General features: G+C 46.3%; 1 protein-coding gene across 1 annotated transcript in view; it reads right to left on the bottom strand.

Moving 5' to 3' along the window:
- The window catches only part of LOC138283001 (TBC1 domain family member 20-like), a 62,619-nt gene that overhangs the window by 12,937 nt on the left and 25,713 nt on the right, over positions 1-23,969 (bottom strand). The window contains exons 2-6 of the mRNA XM_069221104.1: positions 23,053-23,241; positions 21,379-21,459; positions 15,244-15,430; positions 8,150-8,251; positions 4,588-4,729 (exon numbers count right to left, since the gene is read on the bottom strand). Of these exons, the coding sequence (XP_069077205.1) occupies positions 4,588-4,729; positions 8,150-8,251; positions 15,244-15,430; positions 21,379-21,459; positions 23,053-23,241 (701 nt within the window). The remainder of the gene's footprint in view (positions 1-4,587; positions 4,730-8,149; positions 8,252-15,243; positions 15,431-21,378; positions 21,460-23,052; positions 23,242-23,969) is intronic.

Below are 23,969 nucleotides of genomic sequence, written 5' to 3'. Positions count from 1 at the left end.
CCCTCCTACGCTTCTCCCAGCTACTGATCTCACCCCCACCTATTTATACTTCTCCCAGCTACTGATTTTACCCCCACCCTCTTCTACTTCTCTCAGCCGATCTCACTCCCACCCTCCTACGCTTCTCCCAGCTACTGATCTCACCCCCACCCTCCTATGTTTCTCCCAGCTACTGATCTCACCCCACCCTCTTACACTTCTCCCAGCTACTGATCTCACCTCCAACCTCCTATGTTTCTCCCAGCTACTGATCGCTCACCCACCATCTCATACGTCTTCCAGCTACTGACCTTACCACTCACCCTCTTATATTTCTCCCAGCAACTAATCTCCACCCCACCCTCTTACACTTCTCCCAGCTACTGATCTCACCCCCAGCCTCTTACGCTTCTCTGCACTACTGATCTCACTCCACCCTCTTATACATCTCCCAGCTACTGATCTCACCCCCACCCTCTTATACTTCTTCCAGCTACTGATCTCACTCCCGTACTCCTATACTTCTCCCGCATATTATCATGTTCCACAGCTTAATATCACTCCCATCATTCAGGGTAACTTCCATGCACTAACATTTCTCCTTTCTAGCGATATTGCTTAACAACAGAACCCAGAAAAACAGGATCATTAGGATGCAAAAGCTGAAGATCGTTTAATGTCCAGTTGCCGCACTCTGTACCCTCCCTACTGGACTTCCAAGACAGAGCAGGACCAGGGAATCTCCCAGTTTCCCATCAGGATACTCTGCCACTAGATCTGGGCTCCAGAGTCTTGCAAGGAGGGACCCCCACTGCATTCTTTTTTATATTTGTATAGCACGTCATAACTCTTGTTAGGGGCCAGGCACCTTCTGGATAGTCAAGTAAGAAACTAGTTTTAGTTGATCTTGGTTGGCAATGTGTACGTTTATAGTGTGGCCATACACACAGCGGAAGAGGCCGATCAGTGATGGATACAATTGTGATACAACTGAGCCTCCTTACACCACATACTTGAATAGGGGATGCAGAGTTTAACGCCCGCACACTAAGGCTCACAGCAGCAAAAATGTTAAGACGAGGTGCAGGGATGCGGGGTGCAGGAGCATCTGCGCCCTAATTAAGTGACTGGTTAAGTGCAGAAAGAGGATTATCCAAGTTACCACCACAATAACCAGAGTGAGTCCGTGTCCCATCCCTAACCTGGGCGAGTTGTGCCATTCGCATAATCGAGATGTGGCCATTTGAGATTTAAAAGAGTCTTGAGTAGAGGATTGTTCACAATTTACAATACTGGTGGCCAAAGGAGACCCCTGTAGGATCCTACTGAGCAGCTCAAAGTCATATAAAAAAGAGGTCACTACCAAACCGTGAGGATTATTTGGAAAATGTGTAAGAAACTTCCAAATCGTCAGTCTGAGGAGCTACACTTCGAGTACAAAACCTGTGCTAGATACCACACACACACACACACACACACACACACACACACACACACAGTTGCACTCAGGACCTTTGCACTAATGCGATTGTACTTTCTTTTAAAAAAAAATAAAAACACACACACATACTGGTGTATACTAATTTTGCTTGTTAGCAGTAAAACTTTGGAACTCTCCTCCACGCTCCCTTAACGCTACTGACAATCATATTCAGCTAAGGATATTACTAAAAACATATGTATTCCAGGCAGCCTGTTTGTGCCTCAGCGCCAGGGGAGAGAGCAGCAGTGGCATATATTAGTAGAGAGGGCTCTGGGATGCTCTCCCTCCAAAGCGACTTTGGTTGCTGAGCTGCCCAATTTTTTAAAATTAAACCACCTTCCCCATGTGCTTGCTAAAACCTTAAAGTTACCAAATGACTCCTTGCCATAAGGGACATTATTTTCTCTTCCTGGCATTTAATTTTTACAAAGAAATGTATTCTGGAATTTGTAGCTCCAATTTACATCAACTTAAGAAATTGAGTACAGTTCAACCTTAACAAACATTGGCAAAGCCAGCGTGTCTCACCTTTTTGCTGCTAATGCATACCTATTGGCTATTCCAATGCTGTTGGCGGATGTTGTGCAGCATCGGCTAAAAAAGGGTGCAATGACATTTATGAGTACATGAGTCATGGCACCGCTGCTGTTTTATTTCCAGATAGTGACCACTAGTCTTACAACAGTAATTAAAAAAATAAAAAAATAATTCAAATGTACATTTAAGTGTGTTTAGTGAAAGGAGCAGCCCAACAACAAATATGCAGCTGCGCATTCTGCATTTTTTATTTTTTTAAAGCTGCTAGGTAAACATTTAGAACTCGCCAGCCAGACCACTCACCCTCCCATGCCGCACTCACATCACACCACACCCGAAGGAGCTCCACTGGCTCCCCATTCACAAACAAGCACAATTCAAACCCCTCACTCGCGCTTTCCAGGGCCCGGCATACCTCAACAATCGCATCTGCTTTCACAAACCTTCCAGACACCTCTGCTCGTCCAGACTCCTGCTTGCACAAATCTTACATACGGAAAACCATCTCCGGTGCGCGAGCCTTCTCCTCCATCAGTCCTAAATCATGGAAGGATCTGCTGCTACACATAAGAGCCTCCTCCTCAGTTCATGAATTCTGCAAGAAGCTGAAGATCCGGCTTTTTGAGTAGCCCCATCAGGCCGCAGGCGTGCCTAAACTCACCCCTGCTCTGGGCCACCCTCCTGTATTCTAGTAGTGCATTCTAAAAATCTGCATAACATGACATAACATAACAATTTGGGAAGAGGAAGGAACACTTTATAGGTGTTCAGGGTCTTGAGTGGGGAAGCAGCACTCGTGGGACAGAGCGTAAAATGGAATGGAATGTGGCGCTCCCCGTGACGGAGTCATCTGGTATCCATGCAGAAATTGATTCATTTCACTGACAATCCTTTCCCCCTCCCTTGTTGCTGTTTCTGTGAATGTCTTTGTTCATTTACAGTCCCCTCAGCTATTTTCATCAGTAAATAATGTAACAAAAAAAATACTTGTGCATCTTCAGCAGAGAGCTGGGGGTTAACTGGCCTGTCCCCTCTCTCCTTCGTGAGTATCTAACCAATGAGTGTCTATCTGGCACATCCCAGGAGCCAATAGGGAGGCATCCATGCCTACTTTACTACCAAAACGGTGCTAAACTTAATGACAATAAATCACGCACAGGTCCCCAAAAATGCAGTAGTTAGCTGTAAGTGTTTTATTTACATGCTGTAAAATTTTGCTATTCATGCTCACGCTGCTACATCCTGAGGAGGTCTAGACAGCACTCAAGCCCCGGGCGAGGCAGTAACCCACGAGGGGACACTGTCTTCTAGCCAGAGCACGTGGCACAGTGGCCAAGCTCTACTGGAGCCGGTGATGGATCTTAGGCATCGCCCAGGATGATCCCCCCCCACTACAACAGGAACTTGAACTATTTTGGTTTTTAATGACTAGGGGCCTGATGTACAAAGCTCTTTTGCATTTCTTAACAGTCTGAATTGGTATTTCGGGCCTTTAAGAAATGTGAAGCGGCCTTTTCTTATGTACAAACGCCTTTAAGAAATCGCAAATTGCAATTACTACCCTGTAGGAATCGCAATTTGCGATTCCCAGAATGGGAAATCACGAATAAGAATTTCCTATTGGCGATTCCTATTCTGATGTAGAAAGCATTTCCTAAATGCGAATTGGGCATTTAGGAGATGCAATTACCACCGACTTGAAGTTGGTGATACCAAGGTGCAATTTAAAAAAGCACCCAAGGTGCTTTTTTTAATTGCAATAAAGCACACACATGCCCCTTAGGCATAGGTGTGCTCTACAGGTGCCCCCCTATTTTTGGGGTGCACCAAGTGGGGCCTTTTGTCCTTTGCCATCCCTGGTTTTGCATTTCCTAAATAGCAATTTCTTAATAAGAAATCACTATTTAGGAAATGCAAAACTGGCCCACTGACTAAAACGCAATGGGATTTCTTAATACCGATTTCCTAAGAGCGATCCCTACTTTTGCATTTCTTAAATAGCGATTTCATGAAGTCGCTATTTGAGAAATGCAAAATTGAATTTTTTGTACATCTGGCCCTAAGATTCTGTTTTGTGACGACAACAACTTGGGAAGTAAACCAACTGACTCAAGTGCTGTAATGGAACCTTCCTGAAAAAACATAAAACTGCTTTTTTTCCTTAAAATAAGGATAGAAATCCACCACACCTCACTTACGTAAGCCTCCATGCACATCGCCGCCCTGCTGGATTTCCATGGGAACGGAGAACCTGAGACCACTCACAGAACTACATGAAGGGGGAGAGAGTACAAGGTCCTTCTACACTTACAGGAAGCGTCACTTACCTTAGGATTAATGGGTGGCTTATGCCTACCACAATCATCTGCCCTTCATCAACGAGATGGATTTCCTACATTTGTTGTATGATTTTCCAGTCCAGCAACTTAAGACTGTTCAAATGTACACGTCACATACTTAAAATCCTTTTAAACTTATTTTTTTACTCTATATGTATATTTTGTAACATGTTTTCTACTCACAAAAAAGCTGCTTTTTAGTAAACTTTCTTTCCACTTCACACACCCCTAAAACTTGGAAACTCTTACCACAGCAGCAAAGTAGGCCGACATGAGTGGATGCGAGGCGAGGAAGAAGTCGTAGAGACGGAGGATGTGGTGAAAGTTGTTCAACACATGGCCATACCAGGTAATGAGCCAGCTCAGGGCGAAGATGGTTCCCACCTCTGACCTGGAAGCACAAACAAAGCATCAACACCTCTCTACATGTAGTCTACCGTGCCAGAGACACGGGAAAGCAACACAAAAATTTGCCCTGTGCCAGAGCCCACTTCATCATGCTATCCATAATACTTTCTCCTGAATTAGGAGGTGGCTGGGCTCTGTGGGGTGCTGCCAAGCATTAACACAGCAGTACAATTAATGTACTACTGATGACTTTTCTGCTCTGTAGTGATGCATTAAGGACCTCTGGTTGGCAGCCTGGCCCAACAGGCCCATGGAAATCTCTTAGACTTTTTGTGTTCCAAAATGGGGCTGCACACTTTTCATGAATTTCACAGACAGGGACAAGGGTAACCCAAGGGGCTTCAATTCTTAAATTCATGCACTGCCTCTGCCCAAGGAACACCCACTGATTCTTCAGGCCTAACAGAAGTTGAATTACTCCTACCTCCTAGATTCAGAGTTAATAGGGGCCTTTGTCTGGCTCTGTGGAACTCGGGATTCCTTGAGGTTGCCCCACGGCCTACCACGAACATGCAGCAGGCCACTGGCAGAGGAGGTCATGCAGGTGTCTCCGAGGATAGAAAGGCAAAACAGGGGGATAGGGAGGAATTACTACCAAGCACTTTCAATGGCTCTCTTTGGCTGTAGGCCTGCAGTAAGGCTGCCAAATCAATGTCCTGCAGCTACACTGGGCAGCCGGAAGGGGGTGGTAGTCATCTGCGGCTGGACACCATACATCTCATGTCATACGCAGGCCACCCATTCAATCCAGCCTGACAAACTTCAGGTCAAGAGATGAAGAACCTGCAGAATGTCAGAGGAAAGAAGAACCACCAAACAAGTAAACACTTCACTAAACACAAAGCACTCTTTTAGAAGAACCGTGGAATGAACAAGCAGCAACACGGTGTAAACAAAGATACCATCTGAATATTCCATATCCTTCCATCTAAACTCTGCAGCTTGACAGCCCTACGACAAAAATGACCTCCTCCTCCTCCAGAATGACCCATTCCGCTGTGGATGTTCGTTAATGCCCAGAGATAAGTCCATTCCTATTGCAGAGTCTGCAGAGAGACATCACCGTCTCAACATCTTGGCTTGTTTTCTCCACTGCACTGTTAACCCTGGACTTCCCCAGAGTTCCTCCTCGAGTCCTACACTGTCTAACGCTGTTTAACATATCTGTAGCATCCTTTGGCCCAACATATCTGCTCCTGCGGCTGCCTCTTTGTCAAGTAGGCGGTTGATATAGTTATCTGCTAGACGGCCCATTGCACCCTAATCAGGCATCTTTCAAACCTGTCCGTCGGTCATGGCTAAATGGATCGACTGTAGCACTCAAGAAAGTAATCACAGACAACAGGGAGGTGTTAATATTAGAACACTCAAACTCCACCTGATCTGATCACTGGAGGGCTTCTGTCCTGGCCACACCACCAGTTTCGAAAAGCACAGACAGAAATATCAGCTTTCAATTCAATGAGAGGATTAAACTATCCATATGTTTTTTTTTTAAAGAAATACTGGAAGAAAAAAAAAACTCTTCTTCTGGTAGAATGCTGGACACTAATCTTTCAAGCATTGAATAATTCAAGACTGGATCACTGGAACAGTATTTATGTTGGTGCTCCACAAAAACCGACTGCTGCTGCAATTTATGCAGACTGTGGCTAGACGCATGGTCTCTGGGCTTGGATGGCGCTCATGTCACCCACTAAAGACACTAACTTCATTGGCTACCTGTAGAAAAAGTAATTATATTCAAACTTTATGTGTGGTATTGTAATTATGCAAGAACCAATGCGGGTCCTTCCTATTTGCAAGATCAATTCCAAAGATACATTCCCAACAGACTTCTTTGTTCAGCTTTCAATTTTAAAGTTTAGAAAATTACTAAAGGCAAACGTATTTGAATAAGACTTGTCTCAGGTTCGGAATTGATCTGGGCTTTTAATTTCACACTTGTCAGCACCACGATACCCTTCTGAGTGGCAGTGACCCTGTACAGACCTATACAACACAACATCTGTCTACTACAAATGTATCCTTCCCAGAAGTATAGTACCTAACACCCAGATAAAAATCTCTTCATGGTCACTGTTCTCCAGAAACAAAGCAATATCAGTCTTTGCACCCACGCCCAGGTGAGAATCTCTTTCATGCCACTAGTGTCCACAAACATTTCTTCCACAAAACTCATGTAGGGAATCTTAACACCACTATAATTTAGAGGAGAATCTCTTCTTGATAGCAGAGTCCGGGTGACGATATCTTCCTGACGTGTACATGGGTGGGTAGCTTTCCACCACTCCTTGTATCTATGTGAAGTCTATTCCCGCCACTGTATCCGGGTGAGAATCTCTTCCCATGCCTTGTTTATATGTTGGGATCTGTGTCCACCAGTTGTTTCAAGATGACCATCTGCACCCCATCCCCTCGAGTCTATATGTGGGACTCTTACCCACCACTTGCATCCAGAAACTATTCTTGATGCTTGTACGCAGGTGCCTTCTTCCCTCACACATGCTCAGGTGAAGCTCTCTAACCACAGCTTTCATCCAGATAGGAAACTTCTTCTCAGCCCCCATTAGGACATAACGTGTTCCTGTTACTGGTGTGCAGATGGAAATCTCCCCACCCCACTTGAATCCAGGTTGGGATCTCCCTCCACAGTCCTTGTATCCATATTACAATAGATTTTTTACCACTTCTAGCTAGATTATTTTTTCCCCACCAGTGGTGACCAGACAACAATCCCTTACAACTACTTGTATGCAGGTGTGAATCTCTTGCAAACACTTGCATGAAAGAAGAAACCTCTTGTCCACATTTTTACCCGAGTAAGAATCTCTTCTTGTCAACAGTATCTAGATCAGAATCTCGTTCTGTGTCGAGTATTGGGGTCGGATTTTTCTACCCATCACATAAATCAAGGTGAGGAAGGAATCTCTTCCCAGCCAGGCTATTATCTCATTCAGGCACTCCCATCTAGATACAAATCTCTTCCTGTGACTTGAATCCAGACTTCAAACTCTGTGTGACTTGAATCCAAGTCAGAAAGTCATAATGTTAATTATATCCAGATCCAATACCTTTCTGGAAACTTGTACACAAAACTGAACAATCTGGATATCCAGGCACTGGGACGTCATTTAACTGTTTGCTTCCAGGTTAAAATATTTCCTGTCTCTTGCATTCAACTAAGACTTGCATCACTTGTGTCCCAGCTATAATCTCTTCCTCATACTTATGTTCTGGTTAGAATATCTTTCTGTCACTTGCATCCAGGTTTAAGTTTTTACAGACATTGGTTGGCAGATAAAAGTTGACCAATTTGTTTGGACAAATATCCCTTGTGTCTCTTTTACCCAGTGAATGATCCCCACACCGTTCTACCAAGTAACGATCCTCAATACTCTACCTGTCCATAAAGTCGTGGAGCTGCAGGTTCTCTCGCTTGATGATGGGCATGAGGTAGTTCAGGATGTGCTTTGTGCTGTCAATGGTCGGATCCATAAAGTCTCTAAAAAGGAGACGAGAAGGGCGTGTGAGAGAGAAAGGAGATTCTGTGTCTATCTACACCGGCTCTTACTCACTTGAACTTTATGCACGTATGGCGTTCTTAGTGCATTTAAGTAGCCTGAATGCGCCTGTAGGAAGCCGGCTTTGTATATACTATATCAAAATGAGAGATAGTGTGCACAGAGTCCAGGGGTTCCCCAAGAGGTTTGACAAAGGCAATAATAGATAATACTAATGCTCTATTTGTGGTAGTGTGGTTGAGCAGTCAGGCTTATCAGAGGGTAGTGTTAAGCATTTGTTGTAAACACACAGACAATACATAAGAACACACACTCAATGACTTAACTCCAGGCCAATAGGTTTTTATATAGAAAAATATTATTTTCTTTATTTATTTTTAGAACCACAAGATTCAAATTGCAGGTAAGTACATTAAATGTAAGGTACATTGCATAGGTATAGTTAGGACTTTGAACCAAAACAGTACTGTACACAGTTTTAAAAAATGGCAATAAGCTATTTTAAAAGTGGACACAGTGCTAAATTCAACAGTTCCTGGGGGAGGCAAGTACAGTTAGGTTAATGTGGTAAGTAAAGCACTTACAAGTTCAGTCTACGGGGCATAGGTAGCCCACCTTTGGGGGTTCAAGTCAACCCCAAACGCCCAGCACCAGCAACACCGGACTGGTCAGCTACAGAAGTCAAAGAGGAGCCCAAATAACATGGGCGCCTATGGAGACAGGGGGTGCTCCGGTTCCGGTCTGCTGGCAGGTAAGTACCCACATTCTCGGGGAGGCAGACCAGGGAGATTTAGTGGAGCACTGGGGGGGATCCCAAGTAGGCACACAAAACACACCCTCAGCGGCACAGGGGCGGCCGGGTGCAGTGGGCAAACAGGGAGTCGGGTTTTCAATAGGTTTCAATAGAGGGACCCGGGGGTCACTCAGACGTTGCAGGGGCTTCTCGTGCCAGCCACCAACTTGGCAAGGGTGAGGGCCACCTGCTGGTCACTGCTGCACCGGTGGTCGGTTTCTCACGGGCCTGGGGGCTGCAGGTGCAGTGCTTCTTCAGACTTCGGATATCTTCGTCCTGGGCAGTCGCGGGCAGGGGGGTCCTCGGGATTCCCTCTGCAGGCATCGTCATGGGGGTGCAGAGAGGTTAGCCCATGGTGGACACGTCATCGGAGTCGCCTGGGGATCCTCTCTGGGTTGTTGATTTCTCTGGACATGGGCCAGGGGCGTCTGGTGCAGAGTGGTGGGGACTCACGCTTCTGGAGTGAGATGAGAGTCCCTTTAAAGATGGTTTCTTCTCTCTTTGTTTGGACAGGTCGCTGTCCACAGGAGTTCTTGATCCTTTGGAGTTGCAGGGAAGTCCTCTGAGTCGCAGAGGTAGCTGGGCCTGCAGGATGCTTCGCTGGTGCAGGTTCTCTGAAGTTGGAGACAGGCCGGTAGGGCTGGGGCCAAAGCAGTTGCCATCTTCATTCTTCTCTGCGGGGTTTTTCAGCTAGGCAGTCCTTCTTCTTTGTAGCTCGGCAGGAATCTGAACTCCTGGGTTCAGGGTCGCCCCTATGTAGGAGGCTGGCCTGGCTTATAGTGGGTACCTTGTGGTACTTACACCTTGTGCCAGGTCCAGTTATCCCTTATTAGTAGATTAGTAGTGTTCTAGCAGTTTAGGCTGATAGAGGTAGCTATAGCAGAGCAGCTTAGGCTGAACTAGGAGACAGGCAAAGCTCCTACTATACCACTTATATCATATAGCACTATATCATAAGAAAACACAATACTCAGAGTTACTAAAAATAAAGGTACTTTATTTTAGTGACCAAGGGCCAGATGTATCATCCCGGCCCTTTGCGATTCGGTAATAGCGATTTTTAAGAAATCGCTATTACCGACTCGCAAAGTGCCATGTATCACATTTGCGATTCGGTAATAGCGATTTCTTAAAAATCGCAAATGCTATTACCGAATCGCAAATTGCGATACCGGCCACATTCGCAGCTATGGGCCTGTTGGCCCATAGCTGCGAATTTTTTGCATTTCCAAAATTGCGATTTCTGAACCAGAAATAGCAATTTTGGAAATGCAAAAGGCCAGGGTGCTGGGGGCCTAAGGCCACCTCTGCTGCACCCCAAAATCATTTTTAGCAACATGTAAGGTACACACATGCCAAAAGGGCATGTGTGCTTTACATGTTCAATTTAAAAATGCAGTTTAACTGCATTTTTAAATTTTGCACCAGGTTACCACCTGGTTGCAGATCATGGTATTTTGCATGTGCAAAATCCCATTCTGCGAAAAATCACAATTAGCGATTTTTTGCAGCATTGCCTTGCGACCTGGATTTAGCGAATCGCAAATTGCGATTCGCAAAATCCATGTTGCAACGCTAGAAATCGCAATTTTAGCGATTTCTACTTTGTGGTCTGCAAATGCCTTTCATGCATTGCAGACCACTATTTTGCACTCGCAAACGGCCGAATTTACCGATTCGCACCGTTTGCGAGTGCAAAATATTTTCATACATCTGGCCCCAAATGCCTAAAGTATCTCAGAGGATATACTCCCTTAGGAGGTAAGTAATATACACAAAATATACACACAAACCAAAATCAGGTAAGTAAGCACTTAGAAAAGTAGTGCAAACACTGTAGAACACAATAGAATGCAATAGGAGAAAATAGGCCTAGGGGCCACACAAACCATATACTCCAAAAGTGGAATGCGAACCATGAATGGCCCCCAGGCCTAGTGTAGTGTGTAGAGGGGTCACTGGGAGTGTAAGAAAACACTAAGGGTGTCCAAGATACCCCACCCCAAGACCCAGAAAAGTAGGAGTAAAGTTATCCTACTACCCCAGAAAGACAGTAAAGTCGAGATAGGGGATTCTGCAAAGACAACTGACTGCAAAGCACTGAAGACGGATTCCTGGACCGGAGGACCTGCAAATGAATGGGACCAAGTCCAAGAGTCACGCAAGTGTCCAGGGGAGGCAAGAGCCCACTAAACTCCGGATGAAGGCGCAAAAGGGCTGCCTCCGGGTGGAAGAAGCTGAATATTCTGCAACAACGGAAGGTGTCAGGAACTTCTCCTTTGGTCAGAAGATGCCCCACGGCGTGCTAAAGGATGCAGAGTTGTTTCCATGCAGAAAGACCGCAAACAAGCCTTGCTAGCTGCAAGAGTCACGGTTGAGGATTTTGGGTGCTGCCAGGGCCCAGGAAGGACCAGGGGGTCGCCCCTTGGAGGAGACAGAGGGGGCGCTCAGCAACAGAGAGAGCCCACGCAGAAGCAGTCAGCACCCGCAGAAGCACCTGAACAGGCGTTCAGAAGATCTGAGCACGGCGGTCGTCTCAGCACAACAAAAGAGGGTCCCACAAAGTCGGAGGTCAACTCAGCGAGTTGGGCAATGCAGGATGGAGTGCTGGGGACCTGGGCTGTGCTGTGCACGAAGGAAGTCTTGCAAAAGTGCACAGAAGCCCTAGCAGCTGCAGTTCATGCAGTACACAGGATTACTGTCTGGCGTGGGAAGGAAAGGACCTACCTCCACCAAATTTGGACAGAAGGACCACTGGACTGTCGGAGTCACTTGGATCCAGCTCCTGTGTTCCAGGGACCACACTCGTCAAGATGAGAGGGGACCCAGAGGACCGGTGATGCAGAAGTTTGGTGCCTGTGTTAACAGGGGGAAGATTCAGTCGACCCATAGGAGATTTCTTCTTAGCTTCCAGTGCAGGGTGAAGGCAGACAGCCCTCAGAGCATGCACCACCAGGAAACAGTCGAGAAAGCCGGCAGGATGAGGCGCTACAATGTTGCTGGTAGTCTTCTGGCTACTTTGTTGCGTTTTTGCAGGCGTCCTGGAGCAGTCAGCGGTCGATCCTTGGCAGAAGTCGAAAAAGAGAAGTGCAGAGGAACTCTGGTGAGCTCTTCCATTCGCTATCTGACGAGAAACCCACAAGAGAGACCCTAAATAGCCCACAGAGGAGGATTGGCTACCTAACCAGGTAAGAGCCTATCAGGAGGGGTCTCTGACATCACCTGCTGGCACTGGCCACTCAGACGTCTCCATTGTGCCCTCACACCTCTGCATTCAAGATAGCAGAGGTCTGGGACACACTGGAGGAGCTCAGGGCACCACCCCTGGGGTGGTGATGGACAGGGGAGTGTTCACTCCCCTTTCCTTTGTCCAGTTTCGCGCAAGAGCAGGGGCTGGACATCCCTGAACCGGTGTAGACTGGTTTATGCAAGGAGGGCACCATCTGTGCCCTTCAAAGCAATTCCAGAGGCCAGGAGAGGCTACTCCTCTCAGGCCCTTAACACCTATTTCCAAAGGGAGAGGGTCTAACACCCTCTCTCAGAGGAAATCCTTTGTTCTGCCTTCCTGGGACTGGGCTGCCCAGACCCCAGGAGGGCAGAAACCTGTCTGTGGGTTGGCAGCAGCAGTAGCTGCAGAGAAAACCCCAGAGAGCTGGTTTGGCAGTACCCGGGGTCCATGCAATTGTCCCCCCAGTACCAGAATGGTATTGGGGTGACAATTCCATGATCCTAGACATGTTACATGGCCATGTTCAGGGTTACTATTGTGAAGCTACACATAGGTATTGACCTATATGTAGTTCACACGTGTAATGGTGTCCCCGCACTCACAAAGTCTGGGGAAATTGCCCTGAACTATGTGGGGGCACCTTGGCTAGTGCCAGGGTGCCCACACACTAAGTAACTTTGCACCTAACCTTCACTAAGTGAGGGTTAGACATCTAGGTGACTTATAAGTCACTTAAGTGCAGTGTAAAATGGCTGTGAAATAACGTGGACGTTATTTTACTCAGGCTGTAGTGGCAGGCCTGTGTAATAATTGTCTGAGCTCCTCATGGGTGGCAAAAGAAATGCTGCAGCCCATAGGGATCTCCTGGAACCCCAATACCCACGGTACATAGGCACCATATATTAGGGACTTATAAGGGTGTTCCAGTGTGCCAATCAGAATTGGTGGAAATTAGTCACTAGCCTGCAGTTACAATTTTAAAAGCAGAGAGAACATAACCACTGAGGTTCTGGTTAGCAGAGCCTCAGTGATACAGTTAGGCACCACACAGGGAACACATACAGGGCACACTTATGATCATTGGGATCCTGGCTAGCAGGATCCCAGTGACACAGGCAAAAATAAACATACACACAAGTAAACATGGGGGTAACATGCCAGGCAAGATGGGGTTAGACATATAGGTGACTTATAAGTTACTTAAATGCAGTGTAAAATGGCTGTGAAATAACATGGATGTTATTTCACTCAGGCTGCAGTGGCAGTCCTGTGTCAGAATTGTCTGAGCTCCCTAATGGTGGCAAAAGAAATGTTGCAGCCCATAGGGATCTCCTGGAATCCCAATACCCTGGGTGCCTAGGTACCATATACTAGGGAATTATAAGGGTGTTCCAGTGTGCCAATCAGAATTGATGGAAATTAGTCACTAGCCTGCAGTGACAATTTTAAAAGCAGAGAGAGCATAAACACTGAGGTTCTGGTTAGCAGAGCCTCAGTAATACAGTTAGGCACCACACAGGGGACACATACAGGGCACACTTATGATCATTGGGATCCTGGCTAGCAGGATCCCAGTGACACAGGCAAAAACAAACATACACACAAGTAAAAATGGGGGTAACATGCCAGGCAAGATTGTACTTTCCCACACTCTAAATTCTGAATTTAGGGGCGTGTTAGGGTCACATGGCCAATGGCTACTGTCCTTGTGGGTGGCTACACCCTCCTTGTGCTCCCTCCCTTTGGGGAGGGGAGCACATCCCTATCCCTACTGGGCTAAATCCTCCAAAACAAGATGGAGGATTTTCCAAGTGGGGGGTGGTCACCTCAGCTCTGGTCACCTTAGGGGTGGACCTGGCAGAGGGGGTGACTCCTCCTTGTTTTTCTCATTATCTCCCCAGACTTGCAGCCAAAAGTGGGGGCTGTGTCTGAGGGGCTAGCATCTCCATTAGCTTGAGTGCCCTGGGGCATTGTAACACGAAGCCTGAGCCTTTGAGGCTCACCGCCAGGTGTTACAGTTCCATCAGGAGGAGGTGAGAAGCACCACCACCCAGTGCAGGCTTTGTTTCTGGCCTCAGAGAGCACAAAGGCTCTCAACCCTAGGGGGTCAGAAAGTCGTCTCCCGGTGTCATGCTGGCACAGACCAGTCAGTCCTGCACTGAAGGATTGGCTAAAGTACAGTGGGCATCTCTAAGATGCCCTCTGTGTGCACTTTTTAATAAATCCAACACTGGCATCAGTGTGGGTTTATTATTCTGAGACGTTTGGTACCAAACTTCCCAGTATTCAGTATAGCCATTATGGAACTGTGGAGTTCATTTTGACAACCTCCCAGACCATATACTTAATATGGCCACACTGTACTTACAATGTCTAAGAATAGACTTAGACACTGTAGGGGCATATTGCTCATGCAGCTATGCCGTGACCTGTGGTATAGTGCACCCTGCCTTAGGGCTTTAAGGCCTACTAGAGGGGTGACTTACCTATGCCACAGGTAGCATTTTGTGTGCATGGCATCCAGAGGAGGATGCCATTCTACTTTGCGTTTTTCTTCCCACCAACACACACACACACACACTTCAATGGCAGTGTGCATATGTTAGGTGAGGGGTCCCTTAGGGTGGCACACTACATGCTGCAGCACTTAGGGACCTTCCCTGGTCACAGGGCCCTTTTATAAGGGACTTATCTGTGTGTCAGGGTTGTGCCAATTGTGGAAACAATGGTACATTTTTAGTGAAAGAACACTGGTGCTGAGGCCTGGTTAGCAGGATCCCAGCACACTCTCAGCCATGGCTGCATCAATATCAGGCAAAACGTGGTGGGGGTAACTGCAACAAGGAGCCATTGTCCTACAGCGCCTTTCTCGTGTCTTCTTCACCGAGAGGGTGATAAAAACGCATAGCACGAGAGAGCAAGGTATTGTGGTGGTATACACATCTGCCTACCTGAGGTGGTGTGTGGAGAGTTTCTCCAGCAGAGCTATCGCCATCCGCTCCCCCACAACGAGCAGCAGGGTGACCGCAATGTCATGGAAGCCTTGGTAGTAGTGCAGTTCCGGGTGAACTTTAAGAACGTAAAGCATTGTATCGATCAGCTGCTCCTGTAACACCTGCCGCTGATCCGCTCGCATCCCTGGGTGGAGAGAAAAAGACGGGTGAGCAAACCATAAGGCTTCCCTGTAATCAATGTCATGAAGATGGGGTCAGACAGCGATCAGTACATATATCACCTTTCTGTTGTGGTATCCCAGGTGGGAACTTCCTGGTGGATACTAATTTAAGCAACAGATTGGCACCTTGAAAACTTTTAAGATATGAACATTTGTGCACTTCTAGGTCAGCTCACTAGTATTTGGTGGGACAGCCTCGGGGGTATCACCTCATCTTCCACAGGTCTTCAAGGAAAGGTGTCCGATCATGGTGATGGGAGGGAAACAGTGATGACTTCTCTCAGCATCTCTCCAAGCCACGTCCACCTGATTGAGCTCAAATTTACGGCTGCCTTCGGGGAAGTGAGATCTCTTCAAACATGAAGAGTGAGATACAACAGAAACAAGGAGACGTATGACTGAGACGCGGAATAAAGATTTTGCTCCTGGCCACAACTGTCCAGCGCTCTGTAAGATGGGCCTACTCAGCCTCCTAAACCGTTCATACATCCTCCACTCGCAGCCCGGTAAGTAACCAGGGAGCTCATAGGATGGGTGAGGAGCAGTGATCAATGCTTCCTGCCCCCTACCTCACTACTACTCCTAAAAATACTAGGTGGAGGACCTGAGACAAAAGGGAATTATCTCATGAATCCATATGTGACAGCCTTCATCGTTCACATCGGTCTCATGTAGACAAGTGTCAGGTTGCCAAGATCATACTTGCTGCTAAATCTGTTCAAGAGATACAGAGGAACCGCTCATCATCGCCTGCAGAGGAACAGCACTGAGGAGTCTGCTTTCTGAGAGCTGGCAGTATTGAATCAAATAGAACCGACGATGTTGCCTTCTGGGAAATGAGAACTAATGGACCACTGGAAATAAAATGCGTACTGGGTACCAGCAATTTTTGGGTTACAGAAAACTTAGAATGAGTAGTGGGATCTGAAAAAGAGGAGCCTACTGGCATTAACATATCTGTTTGTGTTGGACTTTTGCCCTTTTGCAGGGTCATCCCCAATCTTTTTGCATCTTGCCTCCTATTTTTTCTGACCTGTTGCTGTGGGCTTTTGAACTCTGAGCACTTTACCACTGCTAACCAGTGCTAAAGTGCATATGCTCTCTGTGTACAATTGTATGTAATTGGTTTATCCATGATTGGCATATTTGATTTACTAGTAAGTCCCTAGTACATTGCACTAGAGGTGCCCAGGGCCTGTAAATCAAATGCTACTAGTGGGCCTGCAGCACTGGCTGTGCCACCCACATAAGTAACCCTGTAAATATGGCTCAGACCTGCCACTGCAGTGTCTGTTTGTGCAGTTTTTAAACTGTAAATTCAACTTGCCAAGTGTACCCACTTGCCAGGCCCAAACCTTCTATTTTCTTACATGTCAGGTACCCCTAAGGTAGGCCCTAGGTAGCCCCAAGGGCAGGGTGCAGTGTACTGACTTAACAAACTCCAGGAGATGGAGAGGGTCCAAAACCTCTAGTTTCCTGTAAAAATGCCTGGTTCATTGAGTTTGTGTGGGAACTTTGCCGGAGGACATGGACCCAGGTCCTCCAAGGACGAGATGAATTATCAAAGAAAAGTGGTAAAGTCCCACTAAATAAATCAAGTCTGTATTTGAAGTCCAGTAATGGATCCAAATAAATTAGTTTATTTTATGCAAATGATTTCCAAGAACAAATGGATTTCCAAAGCAAGATACATCAGAAGTACATCCAAAAGAGACCATGGGAATCAGACAACACGTGTTACGCCCCACCAGGCACGTAAGCCGGGGCTTTTTCAAGGCTGAAAAGAAGAAAAGAAAGGAAAAGAAATACAGTCCAACTAAGGGAATATAATATTGTAAAGAAGAATTGTTAGAATAATACAGCACCGAAACGTGAGAAGTCCCGAATTCATGCAGAAGATTTAATTTAGGCTGGTTCAATTAATCCCGAGAAGTAATGATGTTGTGGTAAGGTAAAGGGTTGTGAGTCAATCCAAGACATAAGTTACTTATTTGCCACTAGAACCTTAATGTGTGTAAGTGAAAATTTTAAGTAAGTTTCTGAGAAAAATGTGACAAACATGAATCTTGGTGTGAAGAGCAATAAGGTTTTGTGAAGAATAAATGGTTGCACCGTGAATTCGATTAGTGGTACCTATGATTAAGAAGTGAAACCAAATAGGTAACTAGAAAAGTGCATAATTAATCAAATTTTTAAAAGCAAACAGGAGAGTATAACTATTATCTAACATACCCTTGAGACAAGAATTCAGCAGTATAAGGCAATTGTTGTATACTTGATTGAATAAATTCCTAATCTGTAAAAAATACATACAACCAACATATAATAACAATGTCTATAATACAGAAAATAAACAGTGATAAGAAAAGAGTCAACAATAAGTACTGTGGTCTGTTCATTAGAAATCGCCCTTAATGGGAAAGAAATAAAAAAGAACACTATGAGTTGACAAGAGAAAAACAGTGTGAAACTTAAAAAGAATATATGTGACGTTGAGAAAAGATTAACTAACATGTGGCTGCATATTTATCTAATTCCAAAAGCCCCATACAAGGGGAGAGTAATTACATGAATCAACAGCTAATTTGAGAGCGCAATGGTTAAAAACGGACATGTTACAATATCGGGCTCTCCTTAATGAAATTGTCAAGGCGCGAGGGATCCCGTCCGTCTCCTATGGTAAGAAACGGGACGGACGTGAAAACAATACCATCGCGTATTAAGTACAATACGGAATGAAAAGTGCAATAGTAAATGGGCGTACTGCAATACCGGGCTCACCTTAATGAACGCGAGGGTTCGCGTCCGACTCCTGAGGTAACACCGGGACGGACGCTAGAACGCCGCCATCATGTTTAAATACAGAGCAGAATGAAAAATAACCGAGTGTCCTACCTCGATGGTATTTCCGAGGTAATGAAAGGAAGAAAGGACTACCTTGGGCTCTGATGGAAAGCGCCATCTTAGCCCCTGGAAAAGAGCGTTGCCATTTTGAAAAGGAGAATACCAATGTCAATAGAGGTGAAAGTGAAAGAGATGATAGTAAGAGCATAATAAGACAAAGGACAGAATAAATAAAGTATAGAAATAATAATGAGAGTGAGAAGTGAAAATTAATGAATAGAAATTAGTGAGAAAAAGAAAAAATTTAAATGAAAGTAGAGAAAGATAACAAGAAATAAGAAAACCTAAAAAAGGAATTATATGATGCAGCTGTATATAGGGTGCAGTGTATGTTTAAGGTAGGACATATAGTAATGTGTTTTACATGTCCTAACAGTGAAATATTGCTAAATTTGTTTTTCACTATTGCAATGCCTGTCCCTCTCATAGGTTAACATGGGGGCTACCTTTAAATATGATTAAAGTGTAGATTCCCTTTGGGAGCGGATAGACATGTGGAGTTTGGGGTCTCTGAGCTCGCAATTTAAAAATACATCTGTTAGTAAAGTTGATTTTAAGATTGTGTGTTTGAAAATGCCACTTTTGGAAAGTGAGCATTTTCTTGCTTATACCATTTCTGTGACTCTGCCTGTTTGTGGATTCCCTGTCTGGGTCAGTTTGACAGTTAGGCTGGTTGCAGCTCACACTAGTCAGTGACACAAAGGGAGCTGGGGTGAAGTCTGCATTTCCTGATAAGCCATCTGTGCTAGGAGGGAGGGGAGGAGTGGTCACTCAGACCTGAAAGGGCTGAGCCTGCCCTCACACGATGCAGTCTCCAACCCCCCTGGTGAGTGTCTGGGGCCTGGTCTAGGCCAGGCAGGATTTCACATTCAAGAAAGACTTTGCTTTGAAGTAGGCCTACTTCAAAGGAGAAGTTGGGTATAAGAAGGGCACCCAAAACCACAGACTTTAGAACCCTTCTGGAAACCAAGAGGAAACTCTGCCTGGAGAAGAGCTGAAGAGCTAGGGAAGAAGAGCTGCCCCGCCTGTGCTTTGTGGAGCTATCCTGCGGTTGCTGCTTCTGCCTGTGCTAGAGGACGAAGACTGGACTTTGTGTTGCCTTCCTTCTTGTGAAGATCTCCAAGGGCTTGAATTAGAGCTTGCCTCCTGTTGTTTGAAGTCTCAGGGACAGCAAAGACTTCTCTGCCAGCACCTGGAGAGACTCCTACTCTGCCAAGTGGTACCCATCCAGTTCCTGGGACCCTGAAAGGAGAAGCTCGCAGCCCAAGAGTGAGAAATCCACGCACATACCCCCGTGCGGGAAAAGATCGACACAACTCCGATTTGCGGCTGAAAAATCGACGCGCCATCGACTTCGTGGCTGAAAATCAACGCTCACCTGCAACGCGACCCGAAGATCGCCACCCGGGGCTGGAGAAACGACGCACAGCATCGCTGACGGAGGCTGGTGAGATGGCAACCCATGCTGCGTGATTTTCATATCATCTTGTGACTGGATTTCCGACGCAAACACCGCTGGGTGTGTAAAAACAACACAAGGCCTGCCCGGACCCGAGAGTTCTGACCGGATCGACCCATCGCTCTCTTGCGGAGAGAAGAAACGACGCACGCCGACCCAACTAAAGGAGAAACGCTGCAAGGTCTCACTTGTGAGTGAAATCGACGCATCACATGCCATTTTTGATGCACACTCGCCCGTGTGGGGTTATTTTTGACGCACCCAAGGTACAGTTTCACGCTAACAGCATTAGCGTTGTGTTTAAAATTACATGAAGACTCTTTTTGAATTCTTATTGATAACTTGACTTGTGTATTGTGGATTTTTGTTGTTTTGGTCTTGTTTTGTTTAGATAAATATTTTCAATTTTTCTACACCTGTGTTGTGTCTTCATTAAGTTACTGTGGGGGTTATTCTAACTTTGGAGGAGTGTTAATCCGTCCCAAAAGTGACGGTAAAGTGACGGATATACCACCAGCCGTATTACGAGTTCCATAGGATATAATGGACTCGTAATACGGCTGGTGGTAAATCCGTCACTTTTCCGTCACTTTTGGGACGGATTAACACCTCCTCCAAAGTTAGAATAACCCCCTGTGTGTGTTGGTACAAATACTTTACACCTAGCACTCTGAAGTTAAGCCTACTGCTCGTGCCAAGCTACCAAGGGGGTAAGCAGGGGTTAGCTGAGGGTGATTCTCTTTTACCCTGGCTAGAGTGAGGGTCTTTGCTTGGGCAGAGGGTAACTTGACTGCCAACCAAAGACCCCGTTTCTAACAGTTTGTTAATGTGGTAGTGCCAATGATGTGTAGTTACTGGGAGGCGTTGATGGTGCGTGAGCATATCTACGGTGAAGGTGATCCTGGAAATCTGTCCCACTCTGACTGCACAGGTCCTCAGCATGCAAGGGTGTGACATTATAAGGAAGTTCTCAGCAGACCTCCAGCTGCAAATAAACAATGTCTTGTTCTAATGTCCCTGTAGATAAGTCTATATTTGCTCCAGCACTCATTTAACAATAACCGCAAGACTTTAGGGGCAAGAAGAAAATACATATTTTCACACCTAGCTCAGCCTACATACTACACAGTGTGTTTTAGGCCATGTTGCTCAGGAGTGAGTGACCAGGAGTTCACGTCTCCTGTGTGGGTCATTTAGAAAATAAGGGACAGCAAGGAGCCAGTCGGTCACAAGTCTAAGATTTATCACCTCTCCTGCAAACTTTGGGGAGGCCCACAGACTATCTCGAACGCTGAAACAGCACATCACATTATTCAAAGCCTTAAGCATCGTGTCCTTCCTGGTGCAGTACACCTGTACTTATACTGAGTATTTTGGGTGAGTGCACGCCACAGGAAGCTCAACCAGTAAGGGGCTCTGTCTGGGTCTTCCACATTCAATGCTTGGATCTGCCAGAGCCACTCATAGCCTCACAAAAAATAAACCCTGGAGGACCCAAAAATGTCAGTCAAGGGATGTACAAGCAGTGATTTACAGACAATATCTCACCTTCTGGGAAGCGTCGCAATGACCGCCGCACGTCCATCAGCACCTGGTTGTAGTCCTTGTGCCCCGCTCGGATCGCTCTTCCTTAGAAGAGAGTAGAACATGGTTAATAATGTGCACGCACAGGCCCAAAGTCCCCCAGACTCCACTTTATACTGTATTTGATTGTCTTCTCCTTCTGTGGAAGCTGCTGCTCTCTGTCCTGGGTCTGGACTTCGGAACCTGCTGTACAATACCGACCCACACACACACAAAGGGCCTCAGTCAGAAGGAAAAATCTGTGACCAGGACAAACCTGGTCGATGTATTCTCAAACTGCACCTAGGGCTATCCTGCTCTACCACGACTATTAGTAGATATTTGTGCGTTTTGGTGCTATTTCTACTTTAAATGTTTAAAATTCATACCTCTGGTTCTCCTTAATGGATGTTTTTCATTTTGGTGTCATTTTATTACATTTTAATTTAAAAAAAATTTGTTTCAGGATTTTTATTGTGTTGCATTTTGACTTTAATACTGTTGTAGTACTGCATAAATACTTTCTACAGAGCCCCAAGTTAAGCCTGCCTGCTCTGTGCCACAGCCACCAGTAGGTTGAGCTCAGGTTTACTTAGTGACTTTAAGGGTTCACCCTCAAAAGGGTTATGATTATTCCTGGAGATGGGTATTCACCTGCCCCAGTAATCCAATTTCTTGCAGTCACGCTCCTTTCACTCTTAGTGCAATCTGTATCCTCCAGTGTTCCCTTCATTTAGTTCCCACTGCAGTCTGTGTTCGGCAGTGCTCCCCTCCTCTAATTCTCAATGCAGGCTGTGTTCTACAGTGACCCCTTCCTATGTTTCCCACTACAGTCTGTTGCGCTCTTCTAATTCTCAATGCAGGGTGTGTTCTGGAGCATCCCCTCCCTCTGGTTCCCAGTGTAGTCTGTGCCCCGTGACGTTCCCCTCTTCTGATTCTCAGGACAGGCTGTGACTTACAGTGTCCCTCACCTCTGGCTCCCAGTGTAGCCTGTGCCTTGTAATATTCCCCTCCTCTGGCTCCCAGTGAACCCTGTAACGTCCCCCGCCTCTGGCTCCCAGTGTAGCCTGTGTCCTGTTATGTCCCCCTCCCCTGGCTCCTAGTGTAGGCTGTGTCCTGTAACATCCCTCTCCTCTGGGTCCCAGTGTAGCCTGTGTCCTGTAACATCCCTCTCCTCTGGCTCCCAGTGTAGCCTGTGTCCTGTTATGTCCCCCTCCTCTGGCTCCCAGTGTAGCCTGTGTCCTGTTATGTCCCCCTCCTCTGGCTCCTAGTGTAGCCTGTGTCCTGCTATGTCCCCCTCCTCTGGCTCCTAGTGTAGGCTGTGTCCTGTAACATACCTCTCCTCTGGGTCCCAGTGTAGCCTGTGTCCTGTAACATCCCTCTCCTCTGGCTCCCAGTGTAGCCTGTGTCCTGTAACGTCCCTCACCTCTGGCTCCCAGTGTAGCCTGTGCCCTGTAACGTCCCCAGCCTCTGGCTTCCAGTGTAGCCTGTGCCCTGTAACGTCCCCAGCCTCTGGCTTCCAGTGTAGCCTGTGCCCTGCAAAGTTCCTCTCCTCTGGTTCTCAGTGAATACTATGTCCTGCTGGTCAGCAGTAAAGCCTGCACCCTGCTGTATTCCTCTCCTCTGGCTTCCCACACAGTCCCTGGCCCATGGGCACACCTGGTTTTGGTGGGAGGTTAAACACGTTGACGCTTAGGAATTTAGGCCACGCCTTCCTGCGGATCTCATCAGTCAGCAGGCCGCCCTCACTCACTGCTGCCCTCCGCAGGCCATCGATGTCCACAGGGTCAGAGGTCAGGGCCTGGTGGATCTCCAGCAACTTCTGCTTCCTGCTGATCCTGGGCGGCCCTGGAAATTGAAAGGACAGGCTCAGTTGAGACATGAGGATAGGTGCAGCTTCCAGCAAAAGCTTCTATTAACAAAACTAAACATAGCAGTGGAGTGTTTGTCTTGCTGAGGTATTGTAAATAGACAACTACTGCTTTAAAGTTCCAGCAAGACCACCCCATTTAGAACCAAAGTGTTGGCCATCTTAGAATGGTAAAACAATGATGCACCCTGGATTGCAGCATTCCATAATGTCTCCTGGTTTACAGAAAATGGCCACGTGAGATGTGGCGCACTGCAGATGAAATGCACAGCAGGCAAGCAACCAATTAACCCTGCCTGGAGAGCTGTAGTATCCTTTAAAGAAATGTTAAACTAAAAATAAAAGAAGCAAATAAGTGATAGGGAAACTATAAAAGGAGAAACGTGAAAACTACAGGCCCGGCCAGCCAGCCATGACACTGAAGCACACTAATTTTCAAGTGGATGTGCACATGTGATTAGAAAATGCCGTCATTCACAAGCAAAGGGAGCCAATGACTGGAGTGGACCAAACCATTACTCCCTGCTGCACGCTCTCAAGGATGGAGGCGGAGAGTAAATGACACTCAGACAGACCTATGGCAAAACAAAGGTGACCCAAAGCCCCTCCATGTATCCCTATAGATATATATTTATATATGTTGATGTATTTTTCAATTCTTTTTTATTACTAGATCCTTGCAGACAGACAGGGAAGAGGATCTACA

This window comes from Pleurodeles waltl, chromosome 2_2 (genome assembly GCF_031143425.1).
Source record: "Pleurodeles waltl isolate 20211129_DDA chromosome 2_2, aPleWal1.hap1.20221129, whole genome shotgun sequence".
In the NCBI taxonomy this organism is placed as follows: Eukaryota; Metazoa; Chordata; class Amphibia; order Caudata; family Salamandridae; genus Pleurodeles; species Pleurodeles waltl.
Note: the sequence above shows the minus strand (reverse complement) of the source record. Positions and strands in the feature narration are given on the sequence as shown.